General features: G+C 36.2%; 1 protein-coding gene across 1 annotated transcript in view; it reads right to left on the bottom strand.

Moving 5' to 3' along the window:
* Positions 1 to 19,980, bottom strand: part of PTPRZ1 (protein tyrosine phosphatase receptor type Z1) — a 1,642,174-nt gene that overhangs the window by 226,550 nt on the left and 1,395,644 nt on the right. Inside the window, exon 23 of the mRNA XM_044088744.1 lies at positions 8,922 to 9,057. Coding sequence (XP_043944679.1) covers positions 8,922 to 9,057 — 136 coding nt within the window. The remainder of the gene's footprint in view (positions 1 to 8,921; positions 9,058 to 19,980) is intronic.

Raw genomic sequence — 19,980 nt, 5'->3', positions numbered from 1 at the left:
TCCTTATGCATGGTACATATCACAACACTAAATGTTCACATTACAAAGCATGCAGTCCTTATGCACGGTACATATCACAACACTAAATGTTCACATTGCAAAGTATGCAGTCCTTATGTACGGTACATATCACAACAGTAAATGTTCACATTACAAAACATGCAGTCCTTATGTACAGTACATATCACAACAGTAAATGTTCACATTACAAAACATGCAGTCCTTATGCACAGTACATATCACAACAGTAAATGTTCACATTACAAAACATGCAGTCCTTACACATGGTACATATCACAACACTAAATGTTCACATTATAAAACATGCAGTCCTTATGCACGGTACATATCACAACAGTAAATGTTCACATTACAAAACATGCAGTCCTTATGCACGGTACATATCACAACAGTAAATGTTCACATTACAAAACATGCAGTCCTTATGCATGGTACATATCACAACAGTAAATGTTCACATTACAAAGCATGCAGTCCTTATGCACGGTACATATCACAACAGTAAATGTTCACATTACAAAACATGCAGTCCTTATGCACGGTACATATCACTACAGTAAATGTTCACATTACAAAACATGCAGTCCTTATGCAAGGTACATATCATACTTAGCTCATTAGCTGTCAGCCTATCAAAATCTGCTAAACTCAGGGCATTACCAAATCTAATTATTACACAAAACACAGCCATAACGTTCTTAATTTCTGTAATCCATAATTACCTACCTGATTACAAGCTATCATGTATCTTAAATTATATTGTTTTCAACTTCATAAATGTCTCACAACAAAACCTTTTAAACAGTAGTAATGCAGGCAAGTTGTTCGGCATGGTATTATACAGATCTGGTACATCACGTCATTTTTTTTTTCTTTTTGGACTTTTGTATTCTTATGCTGAAAAAGGCTTAATTCTCAATTGACCCCATAGTAACAAACTGTTTCAAAGCACTTTCTCTTCAAAAGGAACCTTGACAATTGGATGGGAGATAGGAAATTCACCCCGGGGATCACGTCAGTCACCCTGCTAGACAGGGGTCCAGGGAAGTAAATACTGTGGGAAGAAATAGCCAGGGAATTGTTATGGCTAGACTTGTATAGGCCCTATAGGGCCGATAGTCTAGTACCAACCTATGAAACTATGAGCTTTCTCTAGTGTCTACTCCCCAATGCCAGTTCCATACTTTTATTTTCTGACATCATTTTTACCACCTCTCTCACTGTTTTTTTTTTTTCTTGTTTGAGTGTGGTGGCTATTTTATTTATTATCATCAAGGCCACTAATGGCAACAAAGGCTTAGCTTTTTTTTTTCATGCCGTGTCATTCTACAACAACATTAACTTTTTGTTCAATGTTACATTTTCAACTAAATTTTTTTGCATCATTTCTTCTAGATCCTTTTTAAATCCCTCAGGTTTGGACACCCCCAAAAGATGAGCTTGAAAGTTCTTCTCCCCAAATGACATCTGCAGCAACTATATAGCATATGATTTAACAGCTTTTGTAGTTTGCTTATGGTGTAAAAGTATTGGTAGAAGTACCACCACACAAATATCCTAAAGTGCCTTAACTTAGTTGCATACCTTGACAAACATATGTTGTCCATTGTTTTGTGGTTAACTGTTGACCTAATCTCTTATTCCATTCTCTCCTTAGTTCTTGCATATCAAGGCCTTATATTCCCCTGGATAGCAACCTATGTGTTGAAGTTCACAGCTTCCATTAACAGCTTTGCTAGTTCATATTTCATATTTCCTGCTTTTCACTGCATTATTGTTGTATTTGTTTAATGTCTGCTATTAATCATAAAAATAAGCCAATTGCAATCGACATGAAAATTGGAATTCTAATTATATTTCTTCCCATCATTTTATGACCTGAACAGTTATAGTTTGCTCTTAGTACCTAAGTTCTGTAATCATGGCTCTCCACAAGCTTGCTGCTTTTGACTCCTGCTGCACCCTCCTTTTTCTATTTTACTACTACTATACTACTATAGGGGCTAGTAATTCTAGCAATCAAGGAGCTTTTTCCTTTTTAATAATGTTTTTAATGTTGTACAGGCATAAAATTCTACTGGTCTCTTAGAAGATTCAGGTAGCATTTCTGTCCAAATAATCCTCTCCTGCTATGTTATTGTGCTGTGTCTCCATCATTAATTTCCACTTAGGTTCATAGCTTTTCTATCGAAGTAAAGGAGCAAATCAGACGTGTGTTGCCAAATAATGTGTTTTCAAATATGGAAGGCCTACTCCACCCTGCTCAACTGGTAATATTAGTTTTTTCTAACCTAGTTTATATATTCCAAACTAAATCCTTTGTTTCTTTCTGGATCCTATATCACATTTTCTCTTCTCTGTTTCTTCAAAGAACTCCAGCCCTGTAAATGAAATTATTGGTGCCAAATTACTGGTGCCAAAAACATTTTAGCTGACTGTATCTTAACTGTACTTATCCATAAACATTTTGCAATATCCAATTGTTTGGACTGCTTTTTGTTTTCTCTCTCTGTCTTTCTCAATACATACTTAATTCTATCATGTCCCTGTAAGAAAGAGTATTCCTGAACTAAATTATGTGATCAGGAATAGCTTAGCATTATGGATTTTGTTTTATATTCAATTATTTTGTAGTCAAATATCTTGTGATAGTGTCACAATAATTCAAAAACTTACGCACATCTTGTTCTGGATTTGTACAGTACCTGCACCCTTCCCCTTATATCTAGGGAAGAGGTCATCACTGCTCTCTCAAAGGCAAAGAAATACAGCCTCCATGGGATCTGATAACATCCCAGGCTGCATCCTATGTGAACTCAGGCAGGAACTTGCAGCACCATTAGGCACCCTATTCAACCAAAGTCTGAGTACTGGCTTCATCCCAGCTGAGTGGAGGACAGCCACTATCATCCCTTTACACAAAGGTGGAGCGTCCACTGATCCAGGAAATTGTAGACCCATCAGCCTAACTAGCCTGATCTTCATGACCATGGAATGGATTGTCATGGACCTCATTAACAAGGACATTGGCAACCTCCAAACAGTTGATCCCACACAGTTTGGCTTCATCAAGTGGAGGTCATGTCTGCTAAATTTGGTTGACTTCTTTGAGACAGTCACCAAAGCCATGGACAAGGAGAAGACTGTGCACACCACCTACCTTGACCTGACCAAAGCCTTTGACACTATTCCCCACTCGGGCATAACAGATAGACTCTCTCAGCTAGGCATTAATCCATAAGTTACCAGATGGGTAGCAAACTGGCTCACTGATAGAACTCATGTAGTCAAAATAGGGGAAGTCACCTCAAGCAGTAGATCCATAACAAGCGGCGCACCCCAGGGTTCAGTCTTGATGCCTCTGTTATTTGGGATATACTTTTCTGAGGTGCAGGCCAAAACCAGTGGGCTATGACTGACCAAGTTTGCAGATGGCTGCAGGCTGAGTGCTATCATCAGTTCCCCTAGTGATGTGGACATCCTCCAAGAGGGGCTCACTCAGGCAAATGACTGGTGACAGAAACATGGCCTCAAGCTGAATACCAAAAAATGCATCATCATCCCCTTTGGGGAGTGTGATGTCCCCAAAAATTATCACATTAATAATGTCCTAAGTACGCAATCAGTCATGAGGAATTTGGGCACCCAGGTTGATAGCAACCTGACTTTTGACTACCGTGTTGCTTCCGTTGTACGGAAAGTCTTCTACGTGGCCCACCTCATAAGTAAGAGTATCTCAGCCAGGGACAAGGAGGTCATAACATCCCTGTATTCTTCCCTTATAAGGCCCATTATTGCATACAACACCCCTTTTGGCATGTACTTTGCAAAGCACATGCAGAAGCTGGAGAGACCACAGAGTTTCCTCACCAGGAGAATACAGGGCCTCAAACATCTACCATACACAGATAGGCTAAAAGACCTATCCCTCTACTCAGTTTCAGACAGACTCCTCAGAGGTGACCTCTGTCTGGCATACAAGGTGGTCACGGACCCCACCTTGATGGGATTGCTGCATATCCGCAAGTCAAGCTCCACTTGAGTAACCCGCATGCTCAGCCTCAACCTGGTCTGTGACATCAATAAGACTTGTTGGCAGGACATATTTGTGTCCCAGAAACACTCCCATCTATGGAATAGACTCCCTCTCCACATCAAGCAGAGTACCTCTTTATCCCTTTTTAAGTGCAACCTGGATAACTGGATGGGAAAAAGAAAATATACCTCTGGGATTCCACCCGTGTCCCTGCTGGACAGGGGCATTGGGTACTGATTTGTCTAAACATGGGCCTAACTCTTGGCTAGGTTTAGCATTAACCATGGGAATTAGAAATGAGTTATTCATTTTAACTTCATACCCAAGTCCAAAATGGCTCCAGGAGTTCTCAAGCCTTGAAGGATAATGAGGACTCCTGAATCCGTGCACTCAGTTCCAAAATAAGAATGAACCTTGTTACACTACATCACTTTGAAACTGTGCATTGACATGCAGCGCCCATGGACAACTTTACAGTATTGGAATGGTGCATTAACTGAACATGTTGATCAAACCGACAATTATTAATTAAAGCTGTAGATTTAAAATGAAATACAGCAATTTATAGTTCAGCAGTATAAAGATATGTTAATATATTATTACAATGGTACAAACAGATTGATAGGATATTTAAACTGACCTTTGAGGAATGCATAGTCATACAAATCCCTACAATAAAGTAAGATACATTTTACATACAACTGAGCAGAGGGGGCTGGATTCTAAAACCTTTTGTTGTGAAGTTACTTCATGCACAAGACCAAAAGCCAAGACCATACCATTCAGCATTAGACGTATGGGGAGTGGTGGAGCCCTGCAGCTGATTCCAAAAGGGAAATCAAGCATGCCATACTGAACTAATTGATTGTGTGATTAATAATGAAACCAAAAAGCATAGCAAATAAGTAAAACATGCTGAAACTGTAAAATAAACAATAGGTTTAATAATATCATACAATTGTATATACTTCAAGTTATTTTAATGAAACATCAAGTTGTTTTTATTTTACTGATGATGTGTTTTTCATATTGAGTAGAGATGCACATTCCCTGGAGGCATTTGTCCATTATTTAAATAATTGTAGTGTTTTTTCTTAAGATTTGTGTCCCAGAGTAATACTATTTCAACAACCTTTTTAGATTTGACTATGCACAAGGAGAATAAAGTGGAATATTTATCAGCCAAAATCAGTTACAGGAATGTAGGTACCAACAACTTTTTTAAACTCTGACAGTGTGCATCCTACTGATTTAAAGAAGGGAATGTTAACTGGTCAGGTTATAAGAATATTAAATCTTACAACTAATTCAGAAGCAGTCATCGAGGCCTGTCCATTCTGAGAAATGGATTTCTAAACAGAAGCCATTAACAAGAGTTGGAGAATAATATTATTACAAAGCAAAACTTGACTTTAGCTCTACTAAGTCCATTGTAGATAAAGATATCAATTGGACTTTATGTCAAATCAGGATTCTGTGGACACTCCAGTGATTAAGGGCATGGTTGACAGCTGGCATATTTTAAAGTCCCTACAGAATTTGTTTAAAAATAGGGAGACTATCAGAATTATAACAACAAGAAATAATGATTTTAAAAACATGTTTGAAAGTAGCATTGTAAACTATAACATAATTGATCAGCATGGTATAAAGAGAAGAACATACAAATGAGAGTGTGGTAATTAATGCAGGTCTGAGGCACAAAGTCCATTTTATTTCATCAGTAGGGCCAAAAAGTATTTTGGTAGACCAGGATATTTGATTTCTAGTTGTGATTTCATTATTTATTTTGTTGAATGCTACAAGACATTCTATGTGGGGAAAAACACTTCAAATGCATTATACATACACACTGATGTATAATAATACAGATAAAAGATTTTGGTTATATGTGTTAGATTTCCAGCTGAAAGATATGAGGGGAGGAAACAGAGAAAATATGCTGGAATGCAAGGATTTGTATTTGGCAGATGCTTCTGTATGGTACTAATTTACCAGGAATGAATGTTTAAAAGGGTTAGACAGTGATAGGCCTAAACAGGTGCATCTGTGATGTATTTGCAAACCTCTTAAACAAGAAGGCTCTATAATATTGCAGTTGCTGGAAAATGGGAAAAGAAAAAAAAATAGCAATATTTATTTTGTAGCCTGTGTAAAATGAAAAGGGTGAAATAGAGTGAAGGATTTGGGGAAGATGAGTATTTGGAAAATCTAATCAGACATTGATGTGGTAAAAAGCATTTTGTAACCAAGATATGAAATAATTTTTAAATATGATTTTTCAGTTAAAGTGCAGAGTAGTAATTCAAGATATAAGTTAATAATGTAGGGAGAAAGTGGACATCCAAGTCTTACACCATTACTTAACTTTATTGGTCACAATTGTTGTTTATTTATGAATAATTGTGTTTCAGGATTAACATGTAAAACTTTAATGTGATAAGAGAGGGGCTGTAAGCAGTAAACAAAGTAGCACTGAATGGGGAGAGAGGTTTTCACTTATGCTACCCTGACCCTGTCTGAGAGCTACCCAATCCTTTTGGAATCTGTCTGACATAAGAATGGGAAAGGGAAGGGATATTGTAAGGCAGTCAAGAACAATACAGATGATGATGATAAGTACCAGATGTACTGTACAGTGATGAGTTAATATTAATGAGCCATTCAGCCAGTGATAAGTACCAGATATACTGTACAGTGATAACTTAATATTCATGAGCCATTCGGCCAGTGATAAGTACCAGATGTACTGTACAGTCATGATCTAATATTCATGAGCCATTCAGCCAGTGATAAGTACCAGATGTACTGTACAGTGATGACTTAATATTCATGAGCCATTCGGCCAGTGATAAGTACCAGATGTACTGTACAGTGATGAGCTAATACTCATGAGTCATTCAGCTAGTGATAAGTACCAGATGTACTGTACAGTGATGAGTTAATATTAATGAGCCATTCAGCCAGTGATAAGTACCAGATGTACTGTACAGTGATGAGTTAATATTAATGAGCCATTCTGACAGTGATAAGTACCAGATGTACTGTACAGTGATGACTTAATATTCATGAGCCATTCAGCCAGTGATAAGTACCAGATGTACTGTACAGTGATGACTTAATATTCATGAGCCATTCAGCCAGTGATAAGTACCAGATGTACTGTATAGTGATGACTTAATATTCATGAGCCATTCAGCCAGTGATAAGTACCAGACGTACTGTACAGTGATGAGTTAATATTCATGAGCCATTCAGCCAGTGATAAGTACCAGATGTTCTGTACAATGATTAGTTAATATTCATAAGCCAGTCAGCAAGTGATAAGTACCAGATGTACTGTACAGTGATGAGCTAATATTCATGAGTCATTCAGCCAGTGATAAGTACCAGATGTACTGTACAGTGATGAGTTAATATTCATGTGCCATTCAGCCAGTGATAAGTACCAGATGTACTGTACAGTGATGAGCTAATATTCATGAGCCATTCAGCCAGTGATAAGTACAAGATGTACTTTACAGTGATGACTTAATATTCATGAGCCATTCAGCCAGTGATAAGTCCCAGATGTACTGTACAGTGATGACTTAATATTCATGAGACATTAAGCCAGTGATAAGTACCAGACATACTGTACAGTAATGAGTTAATATTCATGAGCCATTCAGCCAGTGATAAATACCAGATGTACTGTACAGTGATGAGTTAAAATTCATGAGCCATTCAGCCAGTGATAAGTACCAGATGTACTGTACAGTGATGAGTTAATATTCATGAGCCATTCAGCCAATGATAAGTACCAGATGTACTGTACAGTGATGACTTAATATTCATGAGCCATTCAGCCAGTAATAAGTACTAGATGTACTGTACAGTGATGACTTAATATTCATGAGCCATTCCGTCAGTGATAAATACCAGATGTACTGTAGATTGATGAGTTAATATTCATGAGTCATTCAGCCAGTGATAAGTACAGGATGCACTGTACAGTAATGACTTAATATTCCTGAGTCATTCAGCCAGTGATAAGTACCGGATGTACTGTACAGTGATGACTTACTATTCATGAGACATTCAGCCAGTGATAAGTACCAGATGTACTGTACAGTGATGACTTAATAATCATGAGCCATTCAGCCAGTGATAAGTACCAGATGTGCTGTACAGTGATGACAATATTCATGATCCATTCAGCCAGTGATAAGTACCAGATGTACTGTACAGTGATGGCTTACTATTCATGAGCCATTCAAGCAGTGATAAGTACCAGATGTACTGTACAGTGATGACTTAATATTCATGAGCCATTCAGCTAGTGATAAGTACCAGATGTACTGTACAGTGATGACTTAATATTCATGAGCCATTCAGTCAGAGATAAGTACCAGATGTATTGTACAGTGATTAGTTAATATTCATGAGACATTCAGCCAGTGATAAGTACCAGATATACTGTACAGTGATGAGTTAATATTCATGAGACATTCAGCCAGTGATAAGTACCAGATGTACTGTACAGTGATTAGTTAATATTCATGAGACATTCAGCCAGTGATAAGTACCAGATGTACTGTACAGTGATGAGTTAATATTCATGAGACATTCAGCCAGTGATAAGTACCAGATGTACTGTGCAGTGATAACTTAATATTCATGAGGCATTCAGTCAGCATGGCTACCACCTATGTGATTGTTTGATCCAGCACTGTGTATCTAACTTGTACTTTTTAAACAACTGCTTCTCATTGACTGAAAATGAATTACATTAATCTTCTAAACATGAATGTTTTGTGTTTATAAATCTATAGGGTAAGCTGTGTGTAGAAATAGAATATGGCAGAAGCATGTTGCTGCTTACCTCAGTCTGCACCAAATAGTTTCTTTGGGTACGTATGTGCTTTAAAAATCCAAGTACATTCACAGTATTTTCATCTTCTATTTGTTGTAGCATACTCTCCAGTACAATGTAGGTTCCTGTTCTTCCAACTCCAGCACTGAAAGAAAGAAAGAAAGAAAATGAAATACTGGATATCATGCATGTTAAAGAATTATCATAATAAAATAAATTGCATAGATTCCAGAACATTCATACTATACAGTAACAACCACAGTAATCACATTTTAGGAAAGGTTTAGTGCTCTGATATGCAATGCTCTGGCTAAGAGTAAGGAACTCACTGAATTATAGTTTCTGAAACAATCTCTCATCGGGGTAAGGTGTGACTTCAAGTTTGTAAGTAACTTCCAACCATGGTGATTTTGAAGGATGTCTGTGAGCCCTCAGTGTATAGTCAGGGTCTGAATAGAGCGATGATAAGTCAGCAAGCAAGGGGTAGTATTGCAGAAACTGAATTCATCCTTAAGTCTTGGTGAGTACCTTTATGAGGTGGGCCTTGTTTTCAGAAAATCTCACCAAGACAACACTGATATATAAACTGTATTTACATAGCATATATCATGGAGAGAAGTAGGTTAAAAATAAAAAAAAGATAGGTGGGTGCACAAGACCCAGGATAAAAAAGTGCCCAGTCCTGGTAGGCACACTGGTTCCATGACTGGAAAAGATGACAGTGTAGAATCCTCAAAATACGGAAACATTCCTACAATGGAGCCAGGCCAGGACCAGCTGGAGGATGGCCCCCTGTTGTAGAAGGAAGTAATAGTTCACAAAAATCACAAAAACCTATAGGCCAAAGAAGAGCCATAAAGACGATAAAGTTGACTACTGAGGATAAGAAGGAAACTATGTATTGTTACTGTTGTGCAAAAAGCCCAGAATTTCCAGACACAAGATATACAAAACGATTAAGAGAAACATTAGAGTAAAGAAAAAGACTTCCACAAGAAAAACTGTCAGAAGGTTCAAATAAAAATGTGCATTCATTAATACAACAGATTTGTGAAAACAGCATATAGATCTAGAAACTTTGATGTGTTTGGAAAAAGGAGCATCTGAAGAAGTGCGAAAATATAAACAACAAAACCTAGAGATTTTTGAAAAGTATAAAAAGGAAATATGGATATGGGAAAGAGAGATTTAATATGGTGCAAAATTTATGCAAAGGAGAAAGCCAAATTAATCAATATAAAGAAGGCAGCCCCAAAGATATTTGAAGAGAAATACAGGCAAAGACATCCCAATATGGAAAATTTCACAATAAAAAAAAACAGTACCACAAAGAGGGAATGTAGAAAAGAAGATTAGTAAAGTAGAAGTTAAAAAAATAGAAGTTGAAGCTATGGAGTGCCTGTGAAATGAAGGATTTGGTGTAGAAGATCTAACACAGGTTACATCACAGCATGATGGAGTGAGTCCTTAAAGTAAGGAGAAGCAGGAAGATCAAGAAACATTTGAAGACGAAATACGGACATGGGAAAGAAAAAGAGATTTAACATGGTGTAATAGTTATACAAAGGAGAAAGCAAAACTAACCAATGCAAAAAGAGCAACAACAAAGAGAAATACAGGCAAAGGAGTTTTGACATGGAAAAGTTTACAACACAAAAAATAAGAAAACAAAGAGGAAAAGTAGAAAAGGAGATTAGTAATGGAGAAGTTAAAGAAAAAGAGACCAAGGTTATAGAGTACCTGCGAAGTGAAGGATCCAGTGTAAAATATTTAAATCAGAAAGCACCACAACAGGATAGAGCAATGAATATCTAAATTAAGGGGAAACCAATGGAATGGGAAGCAATTGGTCAGGTGCCATATGAAGATATTTTGGAACCTTTCCCAAGAAACCAGTATAAGCATTAACTTGAAGCTGGACAGCAGGGGAAGGAACAGGAAACTGTGGAAACTCTGACACAGTCAATTTTGAGGAGTAATAGGGGCAGTAAATTCCCATATGACAGAGCAACAGATGACACAGGATGAAATTGAAGAAAATGTGTCACAGGAAGATGGTATAGAACTTTCTACAGAATGCCTGCAGGAAATGGAAAACAAAAAATGTGCCCTCAGTTTAGAAGAAAATGAGCTAAGAAAAGAATTGCTTGATTTAACAGACATATATATATTAAGGTCAATGAAAGAAATACACTTCAGAAGATCAACAAAACCCAAAAAGTTAGAAGTTTGATAAAACAAATGAACACATTAATTAGGACTATCCACAGAGATCTATCCAATATAACAGAAGTAAAAAGCATATATTAATGTGCAGCTAAATTAATAACTGATAATATTCTACCAGAAGAACACAGGGTAGTGAGGGAAAGGAAGGGGAGAAATCGAATACCATCATGGAAGTATTAAATACAGAAAACTATAAAGCAATTAAGACAAGAAGTGGGACAGATCAACAAAAATACTAAGATAGATGTAATAAAAGCAATGCGCAGTATTAGAATAGACCAAGATCTATCATGCACTATCTCAAATAAATTAAAAATCCTCAACACAGGTGGAAAACATAGAAGATACACAGATAAATATAAAGGAAAAGTACAAAATAAGCAATTTATTGATGACCCAAAAATTGTTATAGAGAATTGGGAAACAAGGTAAAAGGAATCGAATGACCACCAAAAAAAAAGAAGAAATAGATACATTTTGGAGAAGTATCTATGAATATCCTGTGGAACATAACAAAGATGCTAAATGGATAGAAGAAGTAAAAGAAAGAATAAGAAGTTTAAAAGTACAGGATATGAAATAGGATGAAGTAATAGTCAGAGAAACTGAAACAAAGTTAAGAAAAGCCTCTACTTGGAAAACCCCAGGCCCAGATGCAGTACCTAACTTTTGGTTAAAAGTATTAACATCTTTGCAAGAAGATTTAGCCATGAGTAAGAACTATTACTATGCGCACCCAGAGCAGACACCAGCCTGGTTAACAACAGGAAAAACAATGCTCCTACTTAAGAGTAAACTTGCAACCCACCCTAAAAATTCTAGACCGATAACTTGCCTTCTGATGACGTACAAACTATATATGGGAATTGATGCTGACAGAGTTTATAGTCATCTAGAAGAAAACTCAATCATGGCAGTAGAACAAAAGGGCAATAAAAGAAAGTCATATGTAACAAAGGACCATTTGTTGTTAAATAAAGTCATAGCGGAGAAGTGTAAAAAGGGAAGAATCTAAGTATGACATGGGTTGACTATAAAATGGCATTTGATAGTATCCCACATTCATGTATAAAAGAGTGCTTAGAAATGTATAGGATACACCCCATACTGATCAAATATATTGCAGTGAGCATGAAACAGTGGCAGACCACTTTGTAATTAAGCCATGATAAAGGACAAATTATTATCCCAGGGATAAAAATTCAAAGGGGGATATTCCAGGGTGACTCTCTGTCACCCCTGCTCTTTTTCTTTGTCCTTAACACATTAAGCTGTCTACTTAACAGATTAGGTCATGGCTATAATTTGGCTCCTAGAAATCAACAAAATATAAAGACTTATCTTCTCTTTGTTGATGATTTAAAACTGTATAGCTCATCAGATGAAGAACTGAAAACACAACTGCAAGTTGTCAAAACTTTCTCAGGACTGTCATTTGGGCTTGATAAATGTACAAAAGCAACCTTTGAAGCAGGAAAGCTGCAGCACCAAGAAAACATCACTTTGGGACAAGAATGTGATATGATAGAACTTGAGCAAGAGGGAATGTATAAATATTTGGGATTTGATGAACGATCAACAATAAAACATGAACAAATGCAAATAAAACTTAGCAAGGAATACTTTAGTAGACTTAAATTAATCCTAAAAACAGCATTGAAATATAGGAACAAAATCCAAGCTATAAACCAATTTGTTCTTCCTGTCCTAACTTACAGTTTTGGAGTGATTAACTGGCCCTAAATCATGTTGGATAGATTAGATAGGAAAACAAGAAGGATGATTCATGCTCACCAAATGATTTATAAAAATCAGTGCATACCAAGATTATATATTCCACGTTCCAAAGGAGGGATGGGCCTCCTTGAAATTGATTACATGTATAGATCTGCAATCATGGGACTCCACACCATATCTCTCAAGCGTAGCTTATTACGAGGAACATTCCTCATTTTGGGTCTTAAAAAGCCCATGTTCCTCAAAGTTCCACATTGAAAGAGTATGTCACACATTCAGACTTAGGATTTTTTAACTGAGATCTATGGCAAATAGTGTTGAATCATATTAATTCATCAACAGAACATTTCATAAATATAAAGTAGCACATTTTAACCATTCTGTGAGCTTCCTAGTTGAAGTTGTTACTAAACTGTAAGTAGGTGTTCCACATTTTGCCCATTTGTTCCACATTATGAGAGGCAGTGTTCCTCATTTTGGAGATGGAAGGTTGAGAGCTATGCTCCACATGTATCTGCTGACTTCACAAGACCCAAATGTAGTGAAAGTTCTGAAACATGGGGAGAACAAATTTAAGAAGACATCTCTGCTTAATATAGCAGAAACATATTGGCGTCAAGCAGGAATGGAAATCAAACCAGAAGTAGATAAAATCTGGCAACAACTGAATCTTCTAGCAAACAAAAGGAAGAATATAAGATGAAGGACCAGATGAGAAGGCAAGAAATGTGGAAAATGCATAACTATAGTTCTAAATATAGAATACTTCTGGAAGAACCTCATGTTGATCAGGAACGAACGCAGGAATAATTAAGGAGAAGCGAATTAAAACCAAGAGATGAAAGGTTAGTATTGGTAGCCCAAGATAGTGGGATGCATACATATTGGTTCACACAATCCACTTAACATGTGGGAGTAACAGACAAATGTAGGTTTTATAAAACTGAATTGAAAACAGACGCACACCTCTTTGCTGGTGGTGACATACTAATGACAGAAGGACTATATACTGAAAGGCTTAATAATGTGGCAAGATTGTTGCACAGGGGATTGTGCAAACATTATGGTATTGAAGTGGCTGAAAAACACTGGAAACATGAGCCATAAAACATCACAGAAAATTATGAGGTTTACATCACATGGGATCATCCATTACCGACAGTTCAAAAGATAGTTGCTAGAAAACCAGATATAGTCGATGAAAAGAAGACCAAAGTACCATTGATCATTAAAATCACCACACCCAGTGAATACAGTGTCTTGCGTACAGAGAGTAACAAAGTCATAAAAACTCAGGATTTGCAGGCAGAAATGAGAGCAATGTGGAAGAAAGTTATGCAGACAGTCTGAATAGTAGTAGAAGCAATGGGTCTTATAAAAAAGAATCTACAATCATATTTAGATATGTTACCAATAGATGAAACTCTGTATGAATTGCAGGAGTCATTACTGGACACATTGCAGGTGCTGCGAAGAGTACTTTTAGCTGACATCAAAGACAGAAACAATACTAATTCATGAACTTTAATCATACTTTGACTTAGGAATGGGGTCCATCAAATCATAGTATTAAAAATCCAAAAGATTTGGAGAAATTTAAAAAAAGGGAGAAACCATATATTAGAAAAGAGGATTAGTAATGGAGAAGTTAAAGAAATAGAAAATTAGGTTATGGATTGCCTGCGAAATGAAGGATTTAGAGTAGAAAATCTAACTCTGATAACATCACAGCAGGCTAGAACAATGGATCCCAAATTATGGACAAATCAATGGAGCAGGAAACATCTAATCAGTTTCCATATGAAGATACTTTGGAGCTTTTCATATCCTGTATGCAAATGAGGACTTACAAGAGCTAGTGACAGATAAACCTAGCTTTTCTTTTAAGAATAATGTGTCTATTAAAAGGCAACTCTGTTATAAGAAAAGGGAGAATTTGACAGTTACTTCTCAGAGGCAGGGGACCTTCACTTGCAGACATTGTAGTGCATGCGGATTTATATATACAGGTACTCGATTTATACACCCACTGTTGAATTGTCATGTAGATTTCCCCTTCTATGCAGATTGCAGTACAAAGAACTTAGTATATTATAGTTTCTGTACATGTTGTGCAGCGTACTTTAGAGGGAAAACAAATCATTCACTTAGGGCGCATATACTTGAACATATGAGGGACATCAAGAATAATAAAAATACAAGTGCACTGGCTAAGCATGTTGGATCGAATAGTACACAGCATCAGTTCAAATTCTTTGTGCTAGAAATAGTAGGTGAGGACATTAGAGGGGGAGATATAAGGAATAGAACAGAAGTGTGTGAACAGAAATGGATGCTGTTTTTCAAAGTTGATAGTTTTCCTGGCATTAATGATATGATATCACTCAAACAGTTTCTACGTAAAAGACCATTGAAAAACTTAGCTTTTATTAAGATGATGGCTCTTTAAGTGAAGTGAAGGGGATTTAAATGAGCTATTATACTGTTGATTAACAAATGTTTTTTATTGGATGTTTTTAGTATAAAATGTTTGAGCTGTATCTTAGTCTTTGTCTGATGAAATACTTTTCTGTACATGTGTCTGAACCACACAGTAATCTGTTCATATTAGCAGACATCACTTAAATGTATATGCAGGTACTCTGCTATATTCAAAACACCTCTGAAAGGCCAAGTAATTTCTGTACCTCTGCTCATCTGTCTGTCTACATATATAGGCGTGTGTGTTTGTATATACATATATATCTCTTTCTTTTTATATATATATATATATATATATATATATATATATATATATATATATATATATATATATATATATATATATATATATATATATATATCTATATAGATATGGGTCTACTTTGATCTACTTTGATTCACTGAAAACTCATTTCACCGATTTTCAAAACACTCAGGCCAAATCGCTGAAAGCCCAAATCGCTGAAAACTCATTTCACTGAATGTTAAGTACTATTGGGCAAATAAAACGTATATGCCCTTTTCTCCACTGTAGTGCGATCTTGGAGTTAGTATATATAGTTAATGGGGAGCATAGCCGCCCACCTACTTTTGGTTTTATATTGTTAGCTTTCAGTGAAATTTGTCTGATAAAGCGTTCTTGAAACGTGAAAGCGCTTACTTGCTGCAGTATTAAAGATTTTTATTATTTTAACTGGTGGTGTTGAGCCTCCTCTGTTTTTGGATTATTGGATTTGATTATCGGTGGAAGGCTCTTTACTCAGTGCTACTTTGTTGGTTTACATATTCAGTGAAATGAGATTCATAAATATAAAAGCTAAGTAGGTGGGGGGGGCTACGCCATCCACAACCCACAATGTTAGGGGCTGTACTCTAAAACCTCCCTAACTATATATACAAACTCCAGGATCACACTACAGTGGGGAAAAGGGCATATACATTATATTTGCCCAACAGTATTTACATTCAGTGAAATATGATTCAGTGAAATGAGTTTTCAGTGATTTGAGCTTTTAGTGATTATTTTTGAGGATGAATTGAAATTCAGTGAAATGAGTTTTCAGTGAATTAAAGTAGACCCATACATATATATCTATATATATATATATATATATATATATATATATATATATATATATATGTGTATATATATATGTATATGTGTGTGTATATATATATATATATATATATATATATATATATGTATATATATATATATATATATATATATATATATATATATATATATATATATATACAGTCATACTTAAAAGTGAAATGAGTTTTCAGTGAATTAAAGAAGACCCATATTTATATATATATATATATATATATATATATATATATATATATATATATATATATATATATATATATATATATATATATATATATATATATATACATATATATATATATATATATATATATATATATACATATATATATATATATATATATATATATATATATATATATATATATATATATATATAGTCATACTTAAAGGTGACTATTGCACTGGTGGTCGAGTAGCTTTAAGTACAAAAATGTAATGCTGGGGTAAGTTTCACCACAATGTATTGTACTATGCAAGTCATTGGTGTGCTTTTTAGGGTGACTCCCTTTTCTTCACTGTGGTGTGAGTCTGGAGTTGGTATATATAATTCTGGGGAGTTGTGGGTTGCTTGTCCCACAATGGGGGTGCAGGGGGCTTGCCACCTGGGAAAAATAGATTTTTTTGTTTTTTTGGCCCAACATTTTTGATATTTCATTTTAATAAACTGTGAAAATATATATATATATATATATATATATATATATATATATATATGGTTCTACCTGACTTCGTCGACAGCGCAGAAGACCAACAACGGAATCCGGAGCTCCAGAAGATCGACATCGAAGAAGACCGACGTGAATCGCGAGTGGCAGAACATCGACAATGCAGAAGACCGACACGACGGATGACAACACCAACGCCGAGGATGCCGACATGGGAAAAGGCTGTGTGAGTATGCGGTAGTGACGGACGTTAGGGTGCGAGGCAGGTAAGTGTGGAGATTGACGGTCTGTGGGGATAGGGGTGGGTTAAGTGAGTTAGGGTTAGGGAGCGATAGGGGTGGGTTAAGTGAGTTAGGGTTAGGGAGCGATAGGGGTGGGTTAAGTGAGTTAGGGTTAGGGAGCGATAGGGGTGGGTTAAGTGAGTTAGGGTTAGGGAGCGATAGGGGCGGGTTAAGTGAGTTAGGGTTAGGGAGCGGGTAGGTAAGTGTGCGATAGTGACGGACCTTAGGGTTAGGGTAAGGTTTAGTGTGGGCTTGTAAGGATTTGGGTGTGCTTGTGTTGTGTGTGTGGTTTGTGGAATGGGGATGTGTTTTGTTTTTAATTGTTGTTATTGTGGTGTGTGCAGTGTATGGGGTTTCGTGTTTGTGTACCGTCGGTTATTTCGTTGTCGGTTATGTGTGGTTTCGTGTTTATGGACTGTCGGATATGTGGTGTCGGTGATGTCGTTGTCGGTGTTGTGTGGTTTCGACTATGTCAGGTAGAACCATATATATATATATATATATATATATATATATATATATATATATATATATATATATATAAAACTACACCATTTCTAATACAAATGTATTAGTCTTGTTCATCTATTCTTAGATAAATTTTTCCTTTTTCCTACTAAAATATAAAATATATAATCTTAGGCTTGTACTATAATTGTTAAACTTATGTACCAAATTATACTGTTATTGTCTTTGTCTTGACCTTTTATGTTGTTGTAATTTGTGGAGCTTTTCTCCCCGGGCCTCCACTGAAAATGGACATATATCCAGCTGGACTAGCCCGGTCAACAAATGTAAAATAAAATAAAATATATACACATATATATATATATATATATATATATATATATATATATATATATATATATATATATTTATATATCTATATACACACACAGACACACGCACATATATATATATATATATATATATATATATATATATATATATATATATATATATATATATATATATATATATATATATATATATATATATATATATATATATATATATGCACACACACATATAGAACCACATGCACATACACACCCATGCACACACATACACATATATGTGTATATCATTGCAGTCCGTAAGTGAGAATGCGCTTTTTCCTCATTTTTATCCTACTGGCTGCTTTCCATGCCAGGCTGAATTGCAGCATGGTTTGGGAATTTGCCCTTTTCTCACTGTTGTTTGATCAAGGAGTCGGTATATGAATTTAGCAGGGGGTGTGTGGGATGCAGGGCCAGTTGATCTCATGCTAAAATAATAATTTTTTTTAGATTTGCTCTAAAAAGATGACTCTTGACGTGTTTGATATTTGATGAGACAATTGTTTATGTGAGTACACACACACACACACACACACACACACACACACACACACATATATATATATATATATATATATATATATATATATATATATATATATACGGGTCCCCTTCTAAAGACCGAACCGCCGATTCCCCGACGCAGAAATCACCGACGCCAGATAACCGACAATGCGTATACCGACAGGGTGATTCGCCGACAGCGGAAAGACCGACAAGGGTAATGTGTGATCGCGACCCGGTAAGTGTGCGACAGTGACGGAGGTAGGAGTGCTCAGGTAAGTGAGTTAGGGTTAGGGTGCAGGTAGGTGAAGTGTGCGTTAGTGTCGGAGCTTGGGCTAGGGTTGGGTAAGTGAGTTAGGGTTAGGGTGCAGGTAGGTGAAGTGTGCGATAGTGTCGGAGCTTGGGCTAGGGGTGGGTAAGTGAGTTAGGGTTAGGGTGCAGGTAGGTGAAGTGTGCGATAGTGTCGGACCTTAGGGTTAGGGTTTGGGTCAGGGCTAGTGTGTATGCTATGTAGTATAGTGTGTTGTTTACGTTCCGTGTGTCGGTGTTATGGTGTTCGGTGTTTCGCGTTGTCGGGTTTGTGTGTTGTCGGTTTTCTGGTGTCGGTGATTTCTGTGTCGGGGAATCGTCGGTTCGGTCTTTAGAAGTAGACCTATATATATATATATATATATATATATATATATATATATATATACATATTCAGCTTCCTGAACTGTTGTCTGGTCACTGGCCTTTTACATGGGTCTTAACCCCTGTCCCTGTTTATACTATATGCCTTTAACTCTTCTGCTTCTCCCAAAGCTTCTGCTAGCATGTGACCTCTTATGATATTTTTCTTAATTATTTATGTACAAAACTGACCATACTCTATTATGTTGTATATATTGTACATTATTCTGAATGATGTACAGTTTTCTCTGACATTTTTATGTACTTTACTATGTATGCTTATTTTAGATACAGTCTTCTCTTTGGAATATTTTTACCATTTACGTTTGTTTCTTTTTTTCTATTAGAGCTTTTCTCCTCTGACCTCTGCTGAAAAAGGGCTATTGCTCAGTCAGACTAACCCGGACAACAAAAGTCAACAGAAATAAATATATATGTGTGTGTGTGCTCAATGAAAGTGCACTTTCGCGAATTCTGGTTCAGCGAACCAGCAATAAAAATAAAACACTTTAAACTCTGTTTTGCATGGGGGAAGCCCCC

The sequence above is a fragment of the Protopterus annectens genome, chromosome 11.part0, assembly GCF_019279795.1.
Source record: "Protopterus annectens isolate FY-2018-M chromosome 11.part0, PAN1.0, whole genome shotgun sequence".
NCBI lineage: Eukaryota > Metazoa > Chordata > Ceratodontiformes > Protopteridae > Protopterus > Protopterus annectens.
This window is presented reverse-complemented; position numbering and strand designations above follow the sequence as displayed.